At 47.7% G+C, this 18,669-nt stretch overlaps 1 protein-coding gene across 3 annotated transcripts in view; it reads right to left on the bottom strand.

Annotated features, from left to right (window-relative positions):
* The window catches only part of TENM4 (teneurin transmembrane protein 4), a 2,309,694-nt gene that overhangs the window by 50,297 nt on the left and 2,240,728 nt on the right, over positions 1-18,669 (bottom strand). For all 3 annotated transcript variants that reach the window (XM_081155445.1, XM_081155446.1, XM_081155447.1), the window contains 5 exons: positions 16,974-17,093; positions 12,179-12,440; positions 9,196-9,463; positions 6,272-6,415; positions 3,390-3,639 (listed from right to left, as the gene is read on the bottom strand). In XM_081155445.1, the coding sequence (XP_081011571.1) occupies positions 3,390-3,639; positions 6,272-6,415; positions 9,196-9,463; positions 12,179-12,440; positions 16,974-17,093 (1,044 nt within the window). The remainder of the gene's footprint in view (positions 1-3,389; positions 3,640-6,271; positions 6,416-9,195; positions 9,464-12,178; positions 12,441-16,973; positions 17,094-18,669) is intronic.

Genomic DNA, 18,669 nt, shown 5'->3' with positions numbered 1-18,669 from the left:
ATATTATTATTTTTTTTTATGACCATTTCTGGAACTCCTTTCTGTGCCTGGTGCAATGCTAGATACTTTACAGACATCCTCTGTAACCCTTATAACAACCTCCATGGGAGATTTTATCAATCTCAAGTTAGAAATTAAAGCCCAAAGGGATAAAGTAATTTTCAAGGTCACACAAGGTCATTTCAGTTTTGTCATCTGTAAATCATGAGTACCTGATTCACAAGGTGGTTTTGGGATGAACTGCTATAATCCATGTAAATCACTTAACCCCTCTCTGCTACACACTAAAAAGCTCTATACATTTAACGTATATTGAGTGTTAATATTGTATCTCACTACACAGATATGAATATCATCATTATTGGATTTTGGGTCTGTGTGCCTCCTTCTACCATCCTAGGACTTTCTTTCATCCCACCTTAGTGTCATCTCCTATGCCACTTTGATTTGAGCCACATGTGGGTGACTAGAGCACCTCTGCAGCAGTGCAAGTCACAGCCCTGTCTGCCCATGGTGACTTCCAAGTCACTCAAACGTGTGAGAGGCTGGGGGACTCTGAGGTGATTGTTACATGGGAGTCAGACAAGTGTCACAATGACTGGAGATGATGGCAGGCAGACATTTCTTTCAGTTGGTCTGGTGAGGCCCAATTCTGTCTGCTGCAGTGTCATCGTGAGCTTACATGACAGATCCACTCTGTGACAAAGTTCCTATTTCGGGACTGCTCTTTTCAGGTGGTCTGTCGGGTCTGGAAATCCTCCCCTACTCTGTCCTTGCTGGTAAGCCTTCTGTTGGGGTCACCTGGCACCCCAACCATCAGAGCAGAGGCACCAGGAATGACCACAGCAGTGCAAATCTGAGCCCTGTCTCCTTCCAGGGTCTTCGCCTGACAGAGACGTTCTCAGGACTTCCCATTGTGACCATCGAAGTCGCTCAACGCAGTTAGGATGATGTCCTCCTTTATTCTAAGGGTAAGCGAACTGTGGTGTTCAAATGACTATGCCAAGGTTAAAATTTCCTCTCTCACTTCCGTCTCTCATGCCCACAGACTACCAAAGCAACAGCTGCACTTTGCCAGGGATTAACGGAGCTCGCTCAGGCCCCCCCCCGCCCATTATTAATGACTTCCTCTCATTGTAACTCATTACCCCCCACCAGTTCCAGCCGCACAGGATTCATTTGCCACGGAGCCATCGGAAACTGACACATGCATCTTACCACACAACATGCAACAAGGCAGAGGAGAGACGGGAAATTCTCCACTGGTTGGCTTACCTATGTCTGAAATCTTTATTTCTGACAGAAGACAGGAGAGCAGGGAATAGAAGAAAGAATGAGGTGTTAGCAGCAGGGTTAGAAGCATTATTAGCAGCCTGAAAACCTGACAGCAATGGTGCTGTACAATACTATAATAAATAAAGACTTAGCAGCTATGACACTGATATATTTTATATTGGATATTGCTTGTCAGTGAGCTCACTTACAAGCAGCTACATATCACAGAAGAGGCACGGTTTCACCTGTACACTACGGCTGACTTCGGGAAAGAGGGTGAGGTTGACACATGCGGCTGCTGTCACCAGGGCTGAGATGGAGGTTGGAACAGTCGACACCCTCCCCCCTCCCCCACCTGACAGAGACACATTCCCAGAGATATACGAGCTCAATGCTGTGTCTCTGTCTGTGTGCCCTACAGAGAGTTATTAAAACCTGCAGAGCCCATCACTATTATCTTCATAACAGAATACAGAATTGGAGAGCTGCTATATTTAGAAGGGAGATAGTAGCATAGAGAAACAGGCCTGGGAAATATACTTCTAAATTTATTTTTCTTTCCAAATTTAATTTATTCCTCCCTTCCTTACTCACTGCCTTCCATGATCTCCCCAAAACGGTGGGAGGGAGAGACAGGGAAAATGAGATCTCTTATTTGAAAGATTGAAAATGGAGGCCCAGAGAGGGTAAGTGTCTTGCCCAAAGTTGCACAGCTTGTCTGCCAAGGTGGGCTGACCCCATGGTCCATGGCTCTTTCCGTCACAGTACAGGAGGTGGAAAGACAATATGAGCAGTTGACTAACGCAAATGTGCTCAAGGGTTCCTTCTTCCCTGACACATGCCTATGCCAGTCAAATTCATAAGAGAGAAAGGAAGGCAGAGAATACTCCATCTGCGGTCTGGTTCACAATCAGCTGATATCTGATTTCCTAGGAGTCCACAGAATGTGAGCTTCTAATTCTTTTCATGCAAAGACCCTCTCGTTTGTTGTGCCTGGGTGTGTGGGCAAACACCACCGCTCTCCTCTTGGGGGCTGTCATGGCTATTGGTCAGCCAGCAAGCCCTCCCCTCTTTTCGCACATTCAGATGAGATTCTCAGCAGGCACTGACCTCCAGGGAATAATTAAGAAGGCATTAAGCCAGAGTTGCCTTCCCTGCTCCAGGTGACAATCCTTTGGTGAGGCAGAGCTGCATGATGGTCTTTTGGGTTTGGGTCAGCCATTCTAGAAGCTGGACCTTTGTCAGGTTTTTAAAATTCCTATACTGGATAAATGGTAGGGGCCTCACAAAAGTGAGTTTTCTTTTCCTCTGGCCACTCTGGAGGAAGGCTTTCCAGCCCAAGGCCTGTCCTGTTCACCTGGACCCCAGTCCAGGAGAAAGCAGTTGTGAAGAACTGGGTGTAATGTCTCCTGAAAGGCAGGGTGGGGCGCCCCTATCTGTAAGCACCGCTTCTCTGTAACCCCTATGCCAGTGCTGTGGTTCTGAAGAGATATATCTAGCTGAGGGAGGCATGGAGAAAATCCAACACATCAGGCCCTTCCCCGTGCCATAAGTGTGGCTGTGCTCCGTCACTCATGGTCAGGATGGGGACCCAGAAGAGGCCGACTCGGCTGGCTCTGCAGCACATAGATTTAGCCTATGGGCCTTATCTTAGTATTGGGCAGCTGAAGAGAACTGCTCCGAACTCTGAGTGTTTAAGTAACAGGGCCAAATTTGGTAACACTGGCACGGGGGCCTTGGCCATGATGCCATCTACTGTCCTCATTAAGAGACTAGTGATAAATTCTAATTAGTTTGGTGCCAGGAGGCAAAAAGAAGATTTAGGGGTTTCCAAGGAGTCTAATTCTTGGTTGCCAGCACCTTTTACATCACCTGGACACCAAAGCTAGCTCCCTGTCCTAAGGGGGTCGTCTTCATTGCAGTGCCCTGTGGAAATCAGCACCTGCTTCCCCAGGACCCTCAGCAAACAGTTTAGCCTCTGAGCTGGGCAGTGAGAAATCCTGGAATCTGACAGGTGAGGAACTGTCTTGCCCCTTCTCTGGGCCCCGTGGGTAATGCCAGCTGGGCAAAGAGATGCTATTTAGGAGCTGTGAGGAGGGAAGCACTGTATGTACCTCAACTCCAGGATGTTGGTGACGTTCCCGGAGGGGAAGATCCTTCGGATGTAGTTGAAATCTCCCACATAGAGGCTGCCGTCGGAGCCACATGTCAGGGCCACGGGGGCCAGGAGCTTGTTGCCGTCAGCAAGGCCATTGCAGCTGGGGCAGGAGATGCTTCTCCGGCGCCCATTGCCCATGATGCTCCCGATGACAGGGGGCTGCTGAGACACAAACTGGTTCTCCCCATTCCCTTTGTGCAGGATGCCTGTGACAAGGACAGAGAAAAGAATCACCTATGTGGCAGGAAGAGGCTCTCTTCTGTGGCTGTCCATGGAGTCGCCTTGGTTTTGTAAGACATGCGAGATCTCTGCCTGTCATCTCCAGACATCTCCCAAGGCTGCCTTACTCCAGAATGAAATCCGGAACAAGCCATAGTGCTCTACTGATGAATCTTCACAACAACTCTGTAAGCTGACAGGGGCCAGGCTAGGTGGCTCACCGGAGGCCACACAGGTGACAGCAGAAGCACTCCTGAGTCCCGGCTCTTAGTCATTCAGCTCTATAGCCTCTCAGATAGACTGCACACATCTTCTCTCTCTCACCCAGGTTTCTATTACAGCATGAATTCTCTATCGCACTTGCCTGATTTTCTCTCTTTAGGTTGATACCAGTTCAAATACAGGGACTGTGTTTGTCTTTTCTCTTTTGTATCTCAGCACAGAACCTGACACAGAGTAGGTACCAGTGCATGTTTATAGAAATGTGTGAGGGAAATGAACTCAGTCTCTTCTCACCAAGGCAGAGTAAAGAGAACTGGGTTTTTTACCTGATTTTGCTATTAATGGGCTGATTCCAGATCTTGCTGGTCTCTTCACTGCTTTCACTGCCTTTGGGCCTCAGTGTCCCCACCAGCAACATGAAGGGATTGACCTCAATGACCTGTAAGCATCATCCCATATCTATACTGCTTCTGCTCAGGCCCAGGTCCTCCTATAGCTCCTGGATTATAGCCACCAAGGTGGACTCTGCCTCCTGCCTCACCCCTTCCACACTGTAGCCTGAGTGAGTTTTGTTTGTTATGGTCAGAAGAATCTTTTCCGAGGCTGTCACCTCTTAGCTTTGTCCTTTGGTGAACAGATATCTTTCTTTTTTATGTAGTCTGATCAATCATTTTTCTACTTGAATGTTTGTACTTTTTTAAGTTTTGGGGAATCCTTCTCTGACATCATAAAGATATTCTCCTGTGTTTTCTTCTATTAAAGTGTTATCTTTCCAATTTAGATCGTTAATCAAACTTTATTTTACTTTGTATAAAGTATGAACTTAAGGTTGTTTTTCTCCACATATTAAGCCAATTTTCCAAATACCAATTTCTGAAACACCTACCCACCCTCTGCTGATAAGTGATGCTCCTCTATCATATACCAAGTTCCCATGTACATACACATGGTGTGTGGCAGAAACTTGCAGTTATCCACAGGTATCCGTCTTATTCCCCCCTCCGTATTTCTGTGGCGATAGAACCCCTGATGTTTAGCTGGAACTGACTACAATCCCCAGCCCGGTGTGCAGCTACACTTGGCAGGGGACTGAGTTCTGGCCAATGGTGTGGACGTAGAAGTGGTATGGGACAGCTGCTGGGAGGCGTCCTTACAGTGGAAAGGGCTTGCTCTTAGACCTGTCTTCCCTCTTGCTGGCTGGAAAGTGGATGTGAAGTTTGGAGCTGAAGTGGTCACCTTGGACCACGACTTTGGGGATGGAGGCTTGAGTAGAGCAATGAGAGCAAAGGACCTCTGAGCCTGCTGAGTGCTAAACCAGCCCTGGGGTGTCTAGCTCTAGACTTTCAGGTGAGTGAGAAACAAACTTGTAACTTGTTTGCAATTCTTTTATTTCGGCTTTTTTGTTACTCATGGCCAAACCTCATCCTAATTACTACTCACAGGTCAGTCTCTGGACTCCTTGATTTGTCCCATGGGATCTATTTATCTGGTCCTATGCCAGTACCACACAGTTTTAGATATGATGGTGTTTCTAAGATGGCTTAATATCTGGTGTGTGCTTCTTTTTGGTTCTTATTTTAAAGATTGCCTTAGCTATTTACACATCTTTATTCTACCATACATTTTGGAATTAGTTTGTCAATTTCCCCCCAAAACATGTGGTGGCTTCAACAGGCATTCATTGTACCTATAGATTAGCAGATACCAGACATCGTTACCATGTTAAGTGGTCTCATCCCAGAACACAGAATGAGCTACCGAAAGTACAGATCTGCCCGTGTCACTTGCCTGCTTCAAACCCTTCAAAGACTTGACATTTGCCTCTGGATGAAGTTGAAGGGCTCAGCTACTCAAGCCCCTAGCCTTGGCTTTTATTATTCTCTTCATTTCAAACCACAGTGAACCTTCTCTCCAATTACTCTTCTTTCGGGCTTCAGTGCTTTGGCACTTGCTGTGCCCTCTTCCTGGGCTGTTTTCCCTACTTGAGACACAGGGCTAATCCTGTAGACCCTCTGAGACTCGGTTCAGAAGTTCTCTCCAAAGAGGCACCTCGCTGAACCAGGAAGCTGAGCGAGGTGCTCCTCGTCTCTGCCCCACCATGTCCTTGCTCCCTCTGTGATGGCACCATCCATGGCACAGCACGGAAACTGCCCGGGCAGTGTTGGCCGCTGACCAGAGTGAATTCTTGAGGACTTTCTATGCTGCATCCCTAGAGTCCAGCGGAGACAAGCACAGAGCAGGGCTCCAAGGAACGTCTGCTGGCTAATCCTTCAGACTGATGGTTCACACACGAGCCTATGGACTCAGAAGTGTGTGTTTTGCCTGGCAGGACACGGAGGACATGAGACAAGGGTCACACCTGTGGCCGGGCTCTGGGAGTCTTACCCATCCACTCACCACTTTGGATGTTGAGGGCATGATGTTTGTCCAGGCTCCACCCTCCCAGCTTGGAAGCGTCGATCTCATAGCCCTGCAGCATGGCTGTTCTTTTCTCCCACAGGATCAGATCTGGGCAGGATTCATACTCATAACCCACGGAAACTGTGGACGACAAAAGGTACAAAACGCACAGGTGAGCAAAGCCTCTTCTTTGGCTTTAGATCTGCACGCAGGGCCCCTGCTTGGCTTTTGTACAAAAGGAAAAGGGAGCGTATTTCTAAGTGGAACCAGATCTAAACGCAGAACTAACACAGGGATGCTGAGCCTTAATATCTCTTTTGAAGAGTGATCGTATATTATTAGAAAAAGTCAAACAAATGTACTAACTACGTTTTTTAAAAGGACCCAAGTAGATGGGTTCCGGGGGAAATAATCTTTAGTATGGAAAATACTTTGGGCACAAAAGTCTTCACTGCAGAATTATTTTTAATGGTGGAAAATTGGAAGTAACCTGAAGGTTCAAAGGGGCTAGAGATTGAGCAAACCCAAGTGTATGTACTGGAGGAATATTCTGCAGCCACTGGAAATAGTGGTCAGAGAGACCATGCTGACAGGAACAATGCTAAGTTGAAAACACTAGTTATATACAGTGTTATGTCTGTGTTAAGAAAAACCATACAAAGCCTGGCCGGGCGTGGCTCAGCAGTTGAGCATCGACCTAGGATCCAGGCAATTGGGGTTCGATTCCTGGTCAGGGAACATGCCCGGGGGGCGGGCTAGGCAGCCGATCGATGACTCTCTCATCATTGATGTTTCTATCTCTCCCTCTCCTTTCCTCTCTCTGAAATCAATAAAGATATACTTAAAAAAAAAAGAAAAACTGTACATGAAATTAATTAAATGTTAACAAGTGGTTGTATGTGCTTATATAAACATGTATGACTTTATTGCTATTTTTGTCCATTTATCCAACTTTTATTAATGAGAATAGTATTACTTTAATATAGAAAAATCCAAAATCATTTATAATGAATTTATGGAAAAGAGCTCAGTCAGGTTACTTTGAAAGCTGGAAGTTGCTTTGAGGTGTCAAAGCTTGGAAATCCCTGGGTTTCACTTTTGTTTCACAAGTCCCACCTTCTTAGGTCACGGGATGCAGGTTCGCCATGGCAGGCTGGGTTTGTGAAAAGCCCTGTGACTGCCCTATGGAAAGGAACTGGCAGAGGAGGGAATGGCATTTCTTCCAAGTATCTTTTTGTGCAGACCCTGTTTTCCAGTGGACAATATCCTACCACATGCTCAAGACAGGAGTTAACAATTGGGTAGCCCCTTAAAGTTCCTTTTAGGTATCATAAAAGATTGTTGGCCATCTATGGCAGGAGGGGAATATGGCTGGAAAATGTCCCTGTGACCTGGAGTCCCTTAAGCAGTCATCATGCCTCCTACTGGTCATGTCAGGAAAGTGAACCTCAGTCCTTAAGGTCTCACTGTGCAGACACTTCCCTTTTTAACTGGTAGGTGGGCACTAAGTGGGCTCATTTCATCTGAAGGGGCTGCAAGGTTGATTGTTGTTGAAGAGCCATAGAGGAGTTTGGTTTACAGAAGGGACTGTGGACAGTGAGAGATGGTGTCTTTGCTTCCAGTGTGTCCTGTGGGGTAGGGTGGGATGCAAAACTACAGGAAAGATCTGGGATAAATCCAGCTCTGTTCCTTCCTTGTACATCCTTGGAAGTCACCTCACCATTCTGGGCTTCAGCTTCCTCATGCAGAATTTGGGGACAGTTTCTGACTCACAGGATGGTTGTGAGGATTAACTGAGGTACCAATGTACAGGGGTGCACATTGCCCAGAGCAGGTGCTCAACAGGTATTTTCTTATTCCTTCCCCCCCCCCCCCCTTTCTCCCACAGCATTACCCCCTTCTCTGCCTTTACCAAATCTAGAAAGAGAGTGAAACTGGAGTAAAATTCAAGATGAGAAGGGATTTCCTGGGCTATTACTCTAAGTCAGTGATTTTTAACCTTTTCATCTCATGGCACACATAAACTAATTACTAAAATTCTGTGGCACACACAAAAATATATTTTTTGCTGATCTGACAAAAAACATAGGTAAAATTTTGCTCATTCACACCGGACGGCTATTGTTGTGTTGGCTGTTGCCATTTTTTTATTTGACAATCTAAGGGAAAAGAGGTCAGTGCCCCTGACTAAAAAGTCAGGTACAGCATGTTTTAAAAATTCTTGCAGCACAGTGGTTGAAAATCGCTGCTCTAAGTGCTTGGAGGATTAGCTCCTCTAGGGTTCAAACTGCTAACAGTCCAGCTCTGAACCAATCCTGGGATCCTGCTTCTAAGCCAGAAGCTGAAATGAGCACAGCCAGCCCCTGGAAGTCCAAGGTCTGAGTGGCGCTGGGACTCCAGGGCAGCCTAGAGTCACCCTTTGCTTCATCGTAAAAAAAGGACAGCAATAACAACAAAGAGAAAACCACTGTGATTGGAAATGAGGCAAAGAGGCCAAAACTCTTTTCTGATGAAGGAAGAATCTTACTCCTGCACCTCAATAACTCTGGAGAGACTCAGGAGCTCAGACACCCACATTTTTAATGGGCAAATTCATGCCTGGTGGCTCTGGGGGCCACAGCAGTGTCTACATGGCTCAATTTTGGTGGCCTCTTTTAGCCCATCGCATACCACCATAGTGTTTTTCCAAGGGCCTTTTTGGTTTTGTAACTTTTTTTTTTTATGACCAAGTCTTTCATGTTCAGATCTTTGTATTGTTTTAGGTCAGGGAGGGTCGCTGAAGGATCTTCAAGGCCGACTAAGCCTTAGGCTCTTCTGAGAAGAGAACAGGAGTGAGAAGAAACAGGCAGGCGGAAAAAGAGCCCCGTCCCCCCACGTCTACGGTCTCCCTGAGGGTGCCGAGTCCCGTGGCTGGGGCTTACCGAAGGCCTCCGAGAGCCCGAACACCTTCTGGTTGTAGACGTCTGTCTTGTCCCAGACGAAATAGTAAGACAAGTCCGGGGCTGCGGCGAACCACTTCCTGAAGAGGCGGCCCTCCACCGCCACCATGAGGTGGACCTTCATGAGGTTGAAGGGGATGGCGGGGTGCGTGAGGCTGATCTTCAGGACAGACTTGTAGCCAGGCGTGCGGCTGCTCAGGTAACTCAGCTTCATCCTGCAGCCGGAGATGGCGATCTCCTCCTGCAGAGCCTGGGGAGGCAGAGCACAGCGGCTGACGGCCAGGGCACGGCCACGGCATCGCCGGCCGGCCGAGGGAAGAGGGCCATCGCCCCACGTGCCCTGGGCGGTCCAGGGGCGGAGGGGAGAGCAGGGAGGAAGGAGGGGAGAAGGGGGGAGGCAGCAGGCGCTAGAGGAGGGGGGAGAAAGGAGAGTGGGAAGCAGAAGATGCAGAGGCGCAGGGGGAGGAGGAGAGGGGAGAGAAGGGTCAGAGGCCTGGTTTCCGGCTCGGCTCTCCCACGGTGCAGCCCTGCCCCGTGGGGCACAGGGCCTCCTGCATTCACGCGGTGGCGGCGCTCGCTGCAGTGAGGAGCGCTTCAGATAATGTGTGCGCAATACTCAGCATAATGTCGCCTGCCACTCACTAGCTATGTCATTCTAGAAAACTCTTGAAAGCTCCGAATCTCAGTGTCCTTGCTGGATTAGTGTGAGCAGTGAGGAAGGCCACATACAGAAAGTGCCCAGCACATGATGGAGACTTGGGAGATGTTACTAAGTGGGTGATGGTCCTCCTGGGGGGGGGGGGTGCTGGGAGCAGGGGGCACTATGAAGACAGATCTTTCCCGGGGACTAATGCGGACAGCTGCCCCAGCAAGGACTGTTTCTCTCTCAGAACTTTCCTAAAGTGAGATCTGTTTCCAATGGCCTTTTTCCTCAGTAAAGTAAACGGAGACTAGGAGATGTTGACCAAACAGTTACGCAGGGTTGAGAGCACAGCCTGCCAAGGCCCTGTGGGAATGCCCCTGCTCATCCACAGAGAGAGGTCGAATTGGTTGCATGGAGCTCACGCTCCACTGATGTGCTGGATGAACAGAGTGGTTCTGCTGGGTGCAATGGGCTCAGATCCGCAGTGCAAAGTTGAAATTAATGCCAGGACTTTCTGGAACATGGCAAAAGCAGAGACCTTTTATTAGCGTGATGCTCTGGGCTCTGTTTCAAGAAGGGGACATCAAATCAATGGAGGCTAACATGTCCATTAAAAGGACAATGATTATTCTACTCTTGTGTTCACAGAGGAACTGGGCCTTTCCATTTCATAGATCGATGTGAACTCCCACCCCACCCCATTCTCCCGACTACACAAAATTTTAGGGATTGGGCCTAAACCAAAGCACTCTTTCTAAATTTCAGCTTATAAGTTCTAGGCAGAGCAGGCTCTATATCCCAGTGAATCACAGGCAGCATCAAGTGCCATCCTGATGCCCTCATAAATATTTACTTTCTTTGACATACCCTTTAAAATTTACATCTCCCAGTACTTGCAAAGGCTAGCCAATGACTGGACTGGCAAAACCCAATAATTTGTTTTCATCAACCTGGTAATAAGCAAGGTTTGTGACCCAGCTGGGCCTGGAGACACCCAGCCCAGAGAGCGTTGCAAAAAGGGTGGGACCTTTCACCTCATCTGTTTCAAAGTCTCTGCTCCTGGGAAAACGTCTAGCTGGAGCGGAACTGGGGTTGGGTAACAAATTACTCCTCTCCAGCAAGCCTTGTCTCCACTGACAACCATTTCATAAGGTCAACCTGGTAGTTGAGACAGGAGACAAGCGCTGAATCTCTGAAAAGGACTGAGGTTTCAACCTTGGGGTACAATGAGAATTTCAAAACTGCTGTATTTCCTTCTTGTAGGCTGGCATCTGAAGCCACTCAACAGGGCCCATGCAGAGAGATGTGTTTGCTCATCCAGGCATGAAATATACACACAAAAATATAACAACCCTCTGCTCCATCAGCACTGGCAGTCCACAGCCAGAGCTCTCATTAGTCAGGAGGGCTTCTCCCCTGCACCGCCAGCTCCTCTTCTCCAGGCCTTCATTTCTGTTATAAGAAACTGGGTGGGGATGGTGGAACAAATCACACTCTACACAGCTTTGCTGGGCAAAGAATCTGTCTTGATTTCTAGTAGATTAAAATGCACCTTTGCAAATTACTTCCTTTTAATGATAATTAAGTAAAGCACCTGCACATATAGAGATGAGCCAAAGTGATCCTTAACTGGCATGAAGGCAGGGCATGTAAAATAATCTTAATAATAATAATACTAATGGCTAAAATTTACTGAGCACTTACTAGGTGCCAGACATTGTGCTAGGCACTTCATTGCCATTTTCTCATTTCATTTTTATTATGATGCTCACTATTTGGAGCCCTCTGTCTCACTTAGCTTGGTAGAACCTATCATCATAAATATTTTTAACTGAAATAACGAGGGAGGGGGGATACTGGAGCTTGGGAAAAAGGAAAGTGGAAGTGGACTGAATGGCAGAGTGGAGGGGCATAGAAACATTTTATTTTATTCTTTGTTAATCCTAACCCAAGGATATTTTTCCCATTGAATTTTAGAGAGAGTGGAAGGGAGGGAGGGAGGGGGAGAAAGACAGAATCATCAATAGATGACAGACACATCGATAGATCTGGTGCCTCCCACACATGCCCCGACTGGAGCTAAGGATCGCACCTGCAACCCAGGTACATGCCCTTGACTGGGAATTGAACCCGTGACCCTTCAGTGTGTGGGCCGATGCCCTAACCACTGAGCACACTGGCCAGGGTGGAGCTTTCTCCCTGCCAGAGGGCACCGGGCAGTTGGAGGCCACGTGGCGGGCTGACGGGGCCTCTTCCCGCGTCTCAGACCCTCCTCCGCTCCCCACTGCAAAATGCGCAGAAGCGCAGCCAGCGAAGCGGTACCTGGATCTCCGGGACGATGGGGCCTTTCTCTGCGCAGGAGCTGGCGAAGGACGTCAGCGGGGACGGAGACACGACCGGGTTGGGCCGGGCGAAGTTGCTCAGGTCGCAGCTGGGAATCTCATTCTCTTCATGTCGCATGGTGATGGTCTCCACGACAAAGAAGCGATCCCAAGGCAGCCAGAGGGTGTGCTCCTGGGTGATGAAAGGTGCCCGCTCGAACCGCAGGATGATGGAGATGCCGCCATTTGTGACCAAGTCAAAGCTGTTTGGGAGGGCAGGGTCGGGGGGGGGGGGGGGGGGGGGGGAAAGAGAAGAGGGAACAGCAGGGGGCAGGAGGCGAGGGGGAGGAAGATGCAGAGCAGCAGGAGAGAGGCGGAGAAAGGAGAAAAAGTTACACCAAAGGGTCTGAGCGCTTGTTGAGGAGACTGTAAAACCTAAAGGGCTTCACTGCAGCCACAAACAGATAATCCAGAAAGCACTGTGTGCTTGTTTTTTAAAAAACGATTCACAACAGAGAATTTGCCAGAACCAAATGAAAAACCACTGTGGTGGAGAGCGATTTGCCAAGACACAGGGCAGAGGGTGAGCCTCTGCTATGGTGCTCCTGGTACTGAGGCCTCTTGGAGCTGAAGCTCAGTGAAAAGTCAGCAGAATAAAGTGGAACAAGCCCTGCCCTGGCATTAGGAATCCTAAGGCTAGTTCTGCCTCTGTCATGAATTACTGTGTGAACTTGGGTAGGTTGCTCAGCTTCTCTGATCCTCAATTCTCTCATCTATAAAATGTAAAGGTCCAAATGGACTCTTCTTAAGTCACTAAGGTTCTATGATTCTACGTCAGTTTTAGCTCTGATTATGATAGATTACTCAACATAGGCCTTGTGGATTACAAAATAGCTAGGCAATGTAGAGATGGCACAGTTAGAATCTCAGTACATCAGAAGTGAAAGGGGAACCAGAAGACTGAGCCCCAGCCTCCCAGGTGAGAAGAGATCTCCACGACGGCCTTCGTTCACTGCCCTCTCAATCCGATGCTTTGGTTTCTTCTACAAACTCACCATCAAGGGGCCATTTGGTTCTTACTTATACATGTCCAGCGATGAGGAGCTTGCTATATTCTTAGGAGGACTGTCCAATCTTTCGCTAATTCTGATTAAGATTTTTTTTTTTTTGAATTGAGCCCGGATCCCTCTCCTTATAATTCCTTAGCTCCTGGTCCTTGTTCTACCTGCTGAGGTGACTTCAAAACTAGTCTGTTCCTTCCGCTTTTGACCATCCTTCAGGACCTGGAAAGAGTGATTCTGTGTATCTGCCACCTCCTGGCTGTGATGTCTCTTCAGATAGAATCCTTTCAGCTATTACGTTTCAGATGCATTTTCAAGGCCTGCCCTTCTCTTGCTGTTTTTAGATGGAAGGCTCCTGCTAACACCTTACCCAGTCAGCATGCCGGCTGCCTGCCCTGGGCTCCCGTTGCACCATGCGCACTCCTCCCTAGAGCCTGCCCTGGAATCACGAGTTTCACTCTCTGGCCCAGGGACACCAATTCTTTTCAGTGTTTCTGGAACCTCGCCCAGTGCTTGATGATTGTAGTTTAGAAAATGAACGCATGAGTGATGCTGTCAATGTCTTCTGAACTGTCTACTAAACACCCTAAGCTCCTCCTTACTTTGGTTGTTATTGTAAGGCAACCCGATGTTGACCTGTGCAGTGGGTTTTGGAGACCCCAATGCAGAACCCCTCCTTTAATCCTGGTAAATACACCCTGTGGGATTGGGGTCATTGTTCCAGCTTGCTCTTCTCTCCTCTAGAAGGAGAGAAAGATTTTGCAGGGAACTGTTCTGTCCTGGTGCCAAATCTTGGTAGATGGCACCTCCGGATTCATTCAGGTCCCCAAGTTCCAAAGCCAGACTCTTCTGCCCTTTGCAGAAGTTTTCACCCACTTTGCCTGCTTCTCACTCAGCCATTCTAGGCCCAAACTTGGGTAAAGACAGTTGGGCACCACATGCTTTGATAAGTCATGAGATAGAAACACCAAAGAAGGTGCTTATTTTGAACTTAGGCTCTGGGTTTTGGTTCTCCAGGAGAACGTCTATGGTTGGGGGAGCACCCAGAGGACTGAACAGCATCTGTACTTTGACAGAACGTTTTTTAACCATCAAAGAGAATTTTGGCCTGATTTACAAGCTCCCTTCATGAGAGGATGACGGTGGGGAGGGAGTGAAGACAAACATGAGAACACATAGTCTCATGGCTTTGAGCAAGCTGGGGGCAGCTGGTCTTGCCAAGAGCTTGGTGTAATTAGCTCTTGCCAAGAGCCAGGCCTGCTCATCTGGAGGGAAACCCTGTTGTGGACACAGATCTGAACCTGACCCCGAAGGGGAGGCCCGATTCTCAGATGAAGTGCAAGCAGCTTCCGGCCAGTCGAAGCTCTGCTGCTGACTCAATAGGTGAGTTATGTCACCTGTCTGAGCCCCAATCTCTTCATGTAAAATGAACTTAATGATCATAATCACTTGGCAGAGTTTTTAATTAGATAGATGGGATAATGGATAAGAAAAGCACGTGCCCCATTCCCCGGGCATCATGCTCTGTGCAAGCCCATTTTTCAATTCAATGAGCCTGAACTGCTTCTCTTGTCTCCTACTCTTTTGAAAATTTTCTTCATGACTTCTACTTTTCATCTTTTTAATGATCTTTTTGGTTAATTTCTCTGGTACTGCTTTCTGTTTATGAATTCTTGTTAAGATGGGAGCCTGGTATTTCCGTGTGGGGTGTGTGTATGAGTGTGTGTGTGTGTGGGGGGGGGGGTTGGACAAGGGTCTGCCTGGAATGTGAAGGTTACAAAGGTGAGTTAGGCACAGTCCCTGGATTCACAATGCACACTGTCATCTCCAACTGCATATCCAGCCTTACAGTTTCTCCTGGGGTCTGAGAGGTAAGAAAGAAGTGAAGCAGAGGAGAGGGGGAAGAAAATGGGGAGAAGCTATCCATTCACTATACAAATGGATTTTCAGACGCTTGGAGAACACACACGGCTGTCCCATACATTATGCACCATCTGAGATGGGAAGAAAATTTAAGCTGCATAATGCACTGGTAAGAACTGTCCTGGAACCCAAGCTACCAGAGGTAACAACTCGAGCTACTGTGATGTAATTCAGCAGACGGATACAGGAATATGGCTGACGCCTACCTTCCAGGACCCCTGTGCTCTCAAGAGGCAGTAGAAATTGCAGGAGCAGCACAAACAGGAGGGATCAAAGCCTGGAGGTGCTAGAGTGAGCTTTTCCCAAGGGCCACCAGACTTACGCGACTCTGGTGTGTTTTATGGACCCACCCTAACCAAGCACAGCAGGGCAAAGGACTGACGATTGTATTTGCCATCTCACATGAATGACTGTTAAATTTCATGGCAAAAAAAGAGCTGTCCCTATGGCTCTTTTCTGATGACTGCTTCGTAGCAGGTAATCATGTAGTCAGTAGTCAGAATAACTGTTGCCTAGGATGCTCGCATCTGCTGTTTCCATAAAGCAGGCAGCCCCAAGCTGGAAGGTAGTAGAGACAGAGCACGAGGAGGGAGATTCCTCCATGTGGAAGGGGAAGTCTGCACTGAGGTCCTTGCTGGGATGGAACGTGTGCAGGGCAGGGAGCCACGGCCTGGCCTGGCCAGGTTATCCCTGGTGACTGGCCGCCAACCTCTTCCAGCTGGGCCCCTTCCCATTCACAGGAGTGAGAGGAGGGGCAGAGGGCTCCCGTGTCAAGCTTGCCAACCCCGTTAAGAGGCACACATGTCTACAAACAGATGAGCCGCTACTTCATTATCACCTCGGCTGGGACATGTTCACATCTGATATTGGATTAAAGAGGTGCTAAAATCAATCAGGCTGCAGCATAATTTCCAACACAGAGTGAAAATCAACCTTATGGGCCCACACTTAGCCAGATGGACTGCCACCACCTGATTTTATTAAAAATAGAGGACTTGTCACCGCCGACAGCCTAAATATTCCACTATTCTCCTCCCCCTCCCCCGTTCTCCAAAACCTTCTCATTGTTTGTACTGTAACCATTACTTTCTCGTCATTGAATAGCTTGTAAATTTAATAAACAGCTAATACTTATTGCATACTCATGTGCCAGACCCTGGAAATAGAGCAATGAACCAGAGTGGGGCAGGGAGCTAAGATTTACCAGACACTTACTATGTTCAAGGTGCTTCCCCATCCCTCATAAATATAATCCTTACAACCCATTTGTGAGCTAAATAACGTTAGGACCATTTAACAGATGAAGAAGTTGAGGCTCAGAGAGGTGAGGAGATTTGTCTAAGAACACATAGCTAGCAAATGGGAGTGCTAGAGTGATTAAAAACTTTACTCCATTCTGCTGATGGTTCTCCCAGGGATCCAAAGGTCAGAGTTCTGTCCTCAGTGGTTTCCACAGACCTAGGTGGTTGCAGAGGGAAAACACAGCAGGAATGTTAAGAGTTCTAGAGCTGTCTGGTCTGGAGACAGTGGTCCACACGGGAGTGTTTTATATCCTAAGTCACGAAGCAGGAAAATACATCTAAGGTACCTTAGGTTTACTGTGAGAACCAAATGAGAAGAAATTGCTTAATTTACAGCCAAAGGGACTTAGGCCAGAGTGAGATACAAGGTGACACAGGTAGTGAGTTGCAGAACTGGGCATCCGAATTCAGGTCCTCTGAACCCAAGTCCCATCGTCATTCCAGCAGACGTTACGTGGCAAGACCACGAAAGCAGGGACTTCACTAACCTGGTCCACAAAAGGTCTCCTACCTGCCATCTTGCCTGCTGATCGTGTATCCAAAGAGAGGGTTGTTGACGAAACTGATGTTCACACCAACCAGTGGGGTCCCATCTGATGTCATCACTTGACCACGAATGACACATGCATGCCTGTGGGTAGAGAAGAGTAAATAATATAATCTACTTTTCATGCTCAGAATCCTGGCTGGCAGGGAACCCCAGGAGGTCAGAGACAGAAGGCAGGTCGCTCAGATAGCCTCGATACTCTGGGGCTCAAGGTGTTCACTCAGGATGAACAATAACCTTCTTTTCTCTTTTCTTTTTTTTCACACTGCCTCAATTTAAGGCATCAAAGTGTATTCTAAAGAATTATTTTTGGGCCTTGGCTGGGTGGCTCTGTTGGAGTGTTGTCCTGATGTGCCAAGGTTGTGGGTTCGATCTGGGTCAGGGCACAGGCAGGAGGCAACCAATGGGTGCATGAATAAGTGGAACAACAAATCAGTGTTTCTCTCTCTCCCTTCCTCTCTCTCTCAACTCAATAAATAAATAAATTAATAAAAATAAAAGAATTATTATTGGGAGATGTTTTCAGATATTTCACTCAGAGGTCATTTTCTAAGGATGCTACTTTATGCTGTAAGGATACAAAGCTGATCTGAAGGGGCTATACAGTGTAGTTATGCATGTGAATTTGGAGTCTCGAGGCTTGAGTTCAAATCCCAGCTCTGTCACTTTCCAGCTCTCTAAACCTGCACGGTATGTGACAGCTCTTGGAATCTCTGATTTTTCATCCTGGTGCAGAGTAAGCTCCATAAATGGCCGTGGTTATTACTGCCTCTGATAGTCTCACTGGAAGTGGACATACAAGAAAGTGAGCAGAACAGAGGGCACTACTTCTCATCTGGCATTGCAAACAGGCACAGGGCAGATGCTGGCAGAGTCCGCCTGGAGGGGGTTCTGAAACCTATCACCTCTCCCAATATGCCCCCGTCTCGCTTTCCCTCTATATTCCAGACAACTAACCATCTGCTTTCCCCATACTCACCAGGCAAATTTGTTTAAAGCTTCTGTGTTTGTGCAATGTTCTTCCATCTGCCTCAAACGGCATTCCTGCACCCCTCTATCAATTTCTCGGCCTTTAAGGCCCAGCTTCAAATGACACCTCTTCCCTGAAGCCTTTCCTGATGGCCCTAATTAGGACTAGTCACTCTTTTCTAAAACCTGACTCAACACCTTGATACTCGACCTCACTGGCATGTTTCCCTTTCCACCAGGTCATGAGCTCTTTGAAGGCAGGGTCAAGGCCTATTCATTTCTCTCTGCAGAGCCTGGAAATGCCTAAAAATACTAGGTCATTGTTTAAAGAAAACGGTAGCTTGAGTAAATAAGTGGGACAATTAGAGATGATCTAGAATGACTTTTCCCCCTAATATTTCAGAAACAGAGCCTTTTTAGCAGATGACATTTTATAAGGACCCCAAAGAGGAAAACAAATACAAACAAGATTGGCTCTAGATGAAGCAGAGGTGGGGCCCCCCTTTTCTCTCAGGGTGATTCTGAGGGCAACTCTGTGAAGTCTTTGTCCCTGTAGAAGCCAGAGAAAAGTCAGTTGGAAAATCACTGAATTAGTGGAATGAGAGGAAATTGGGGTCCACAGAGGTTATTTGCCCCAAGCCACACAGGGAGGTGGTGGCAAAGCCAGGCCTGGAATCCAGGCCTCAGAACT

The sequence above is a fragment of the Miniopterus schreibersii genome (genome assembly GCF_964146895.1).
Source record: "Miniopterus schreibersii genome assembly, chromosome: 12".
In the NCBI taxonomy this organism is placed as follows: domain Eukaryota; kingdom Metazoa; phylum Chordata; class Mammalia; order Chiroptera; family Miniopteridae; genus Miniopterus; species Miniopterus schreibersii.
Note: the sequence above shows the minus strand (reverse complement) of the source record. Positions and strands in the feature narration are given on the sequence as shown.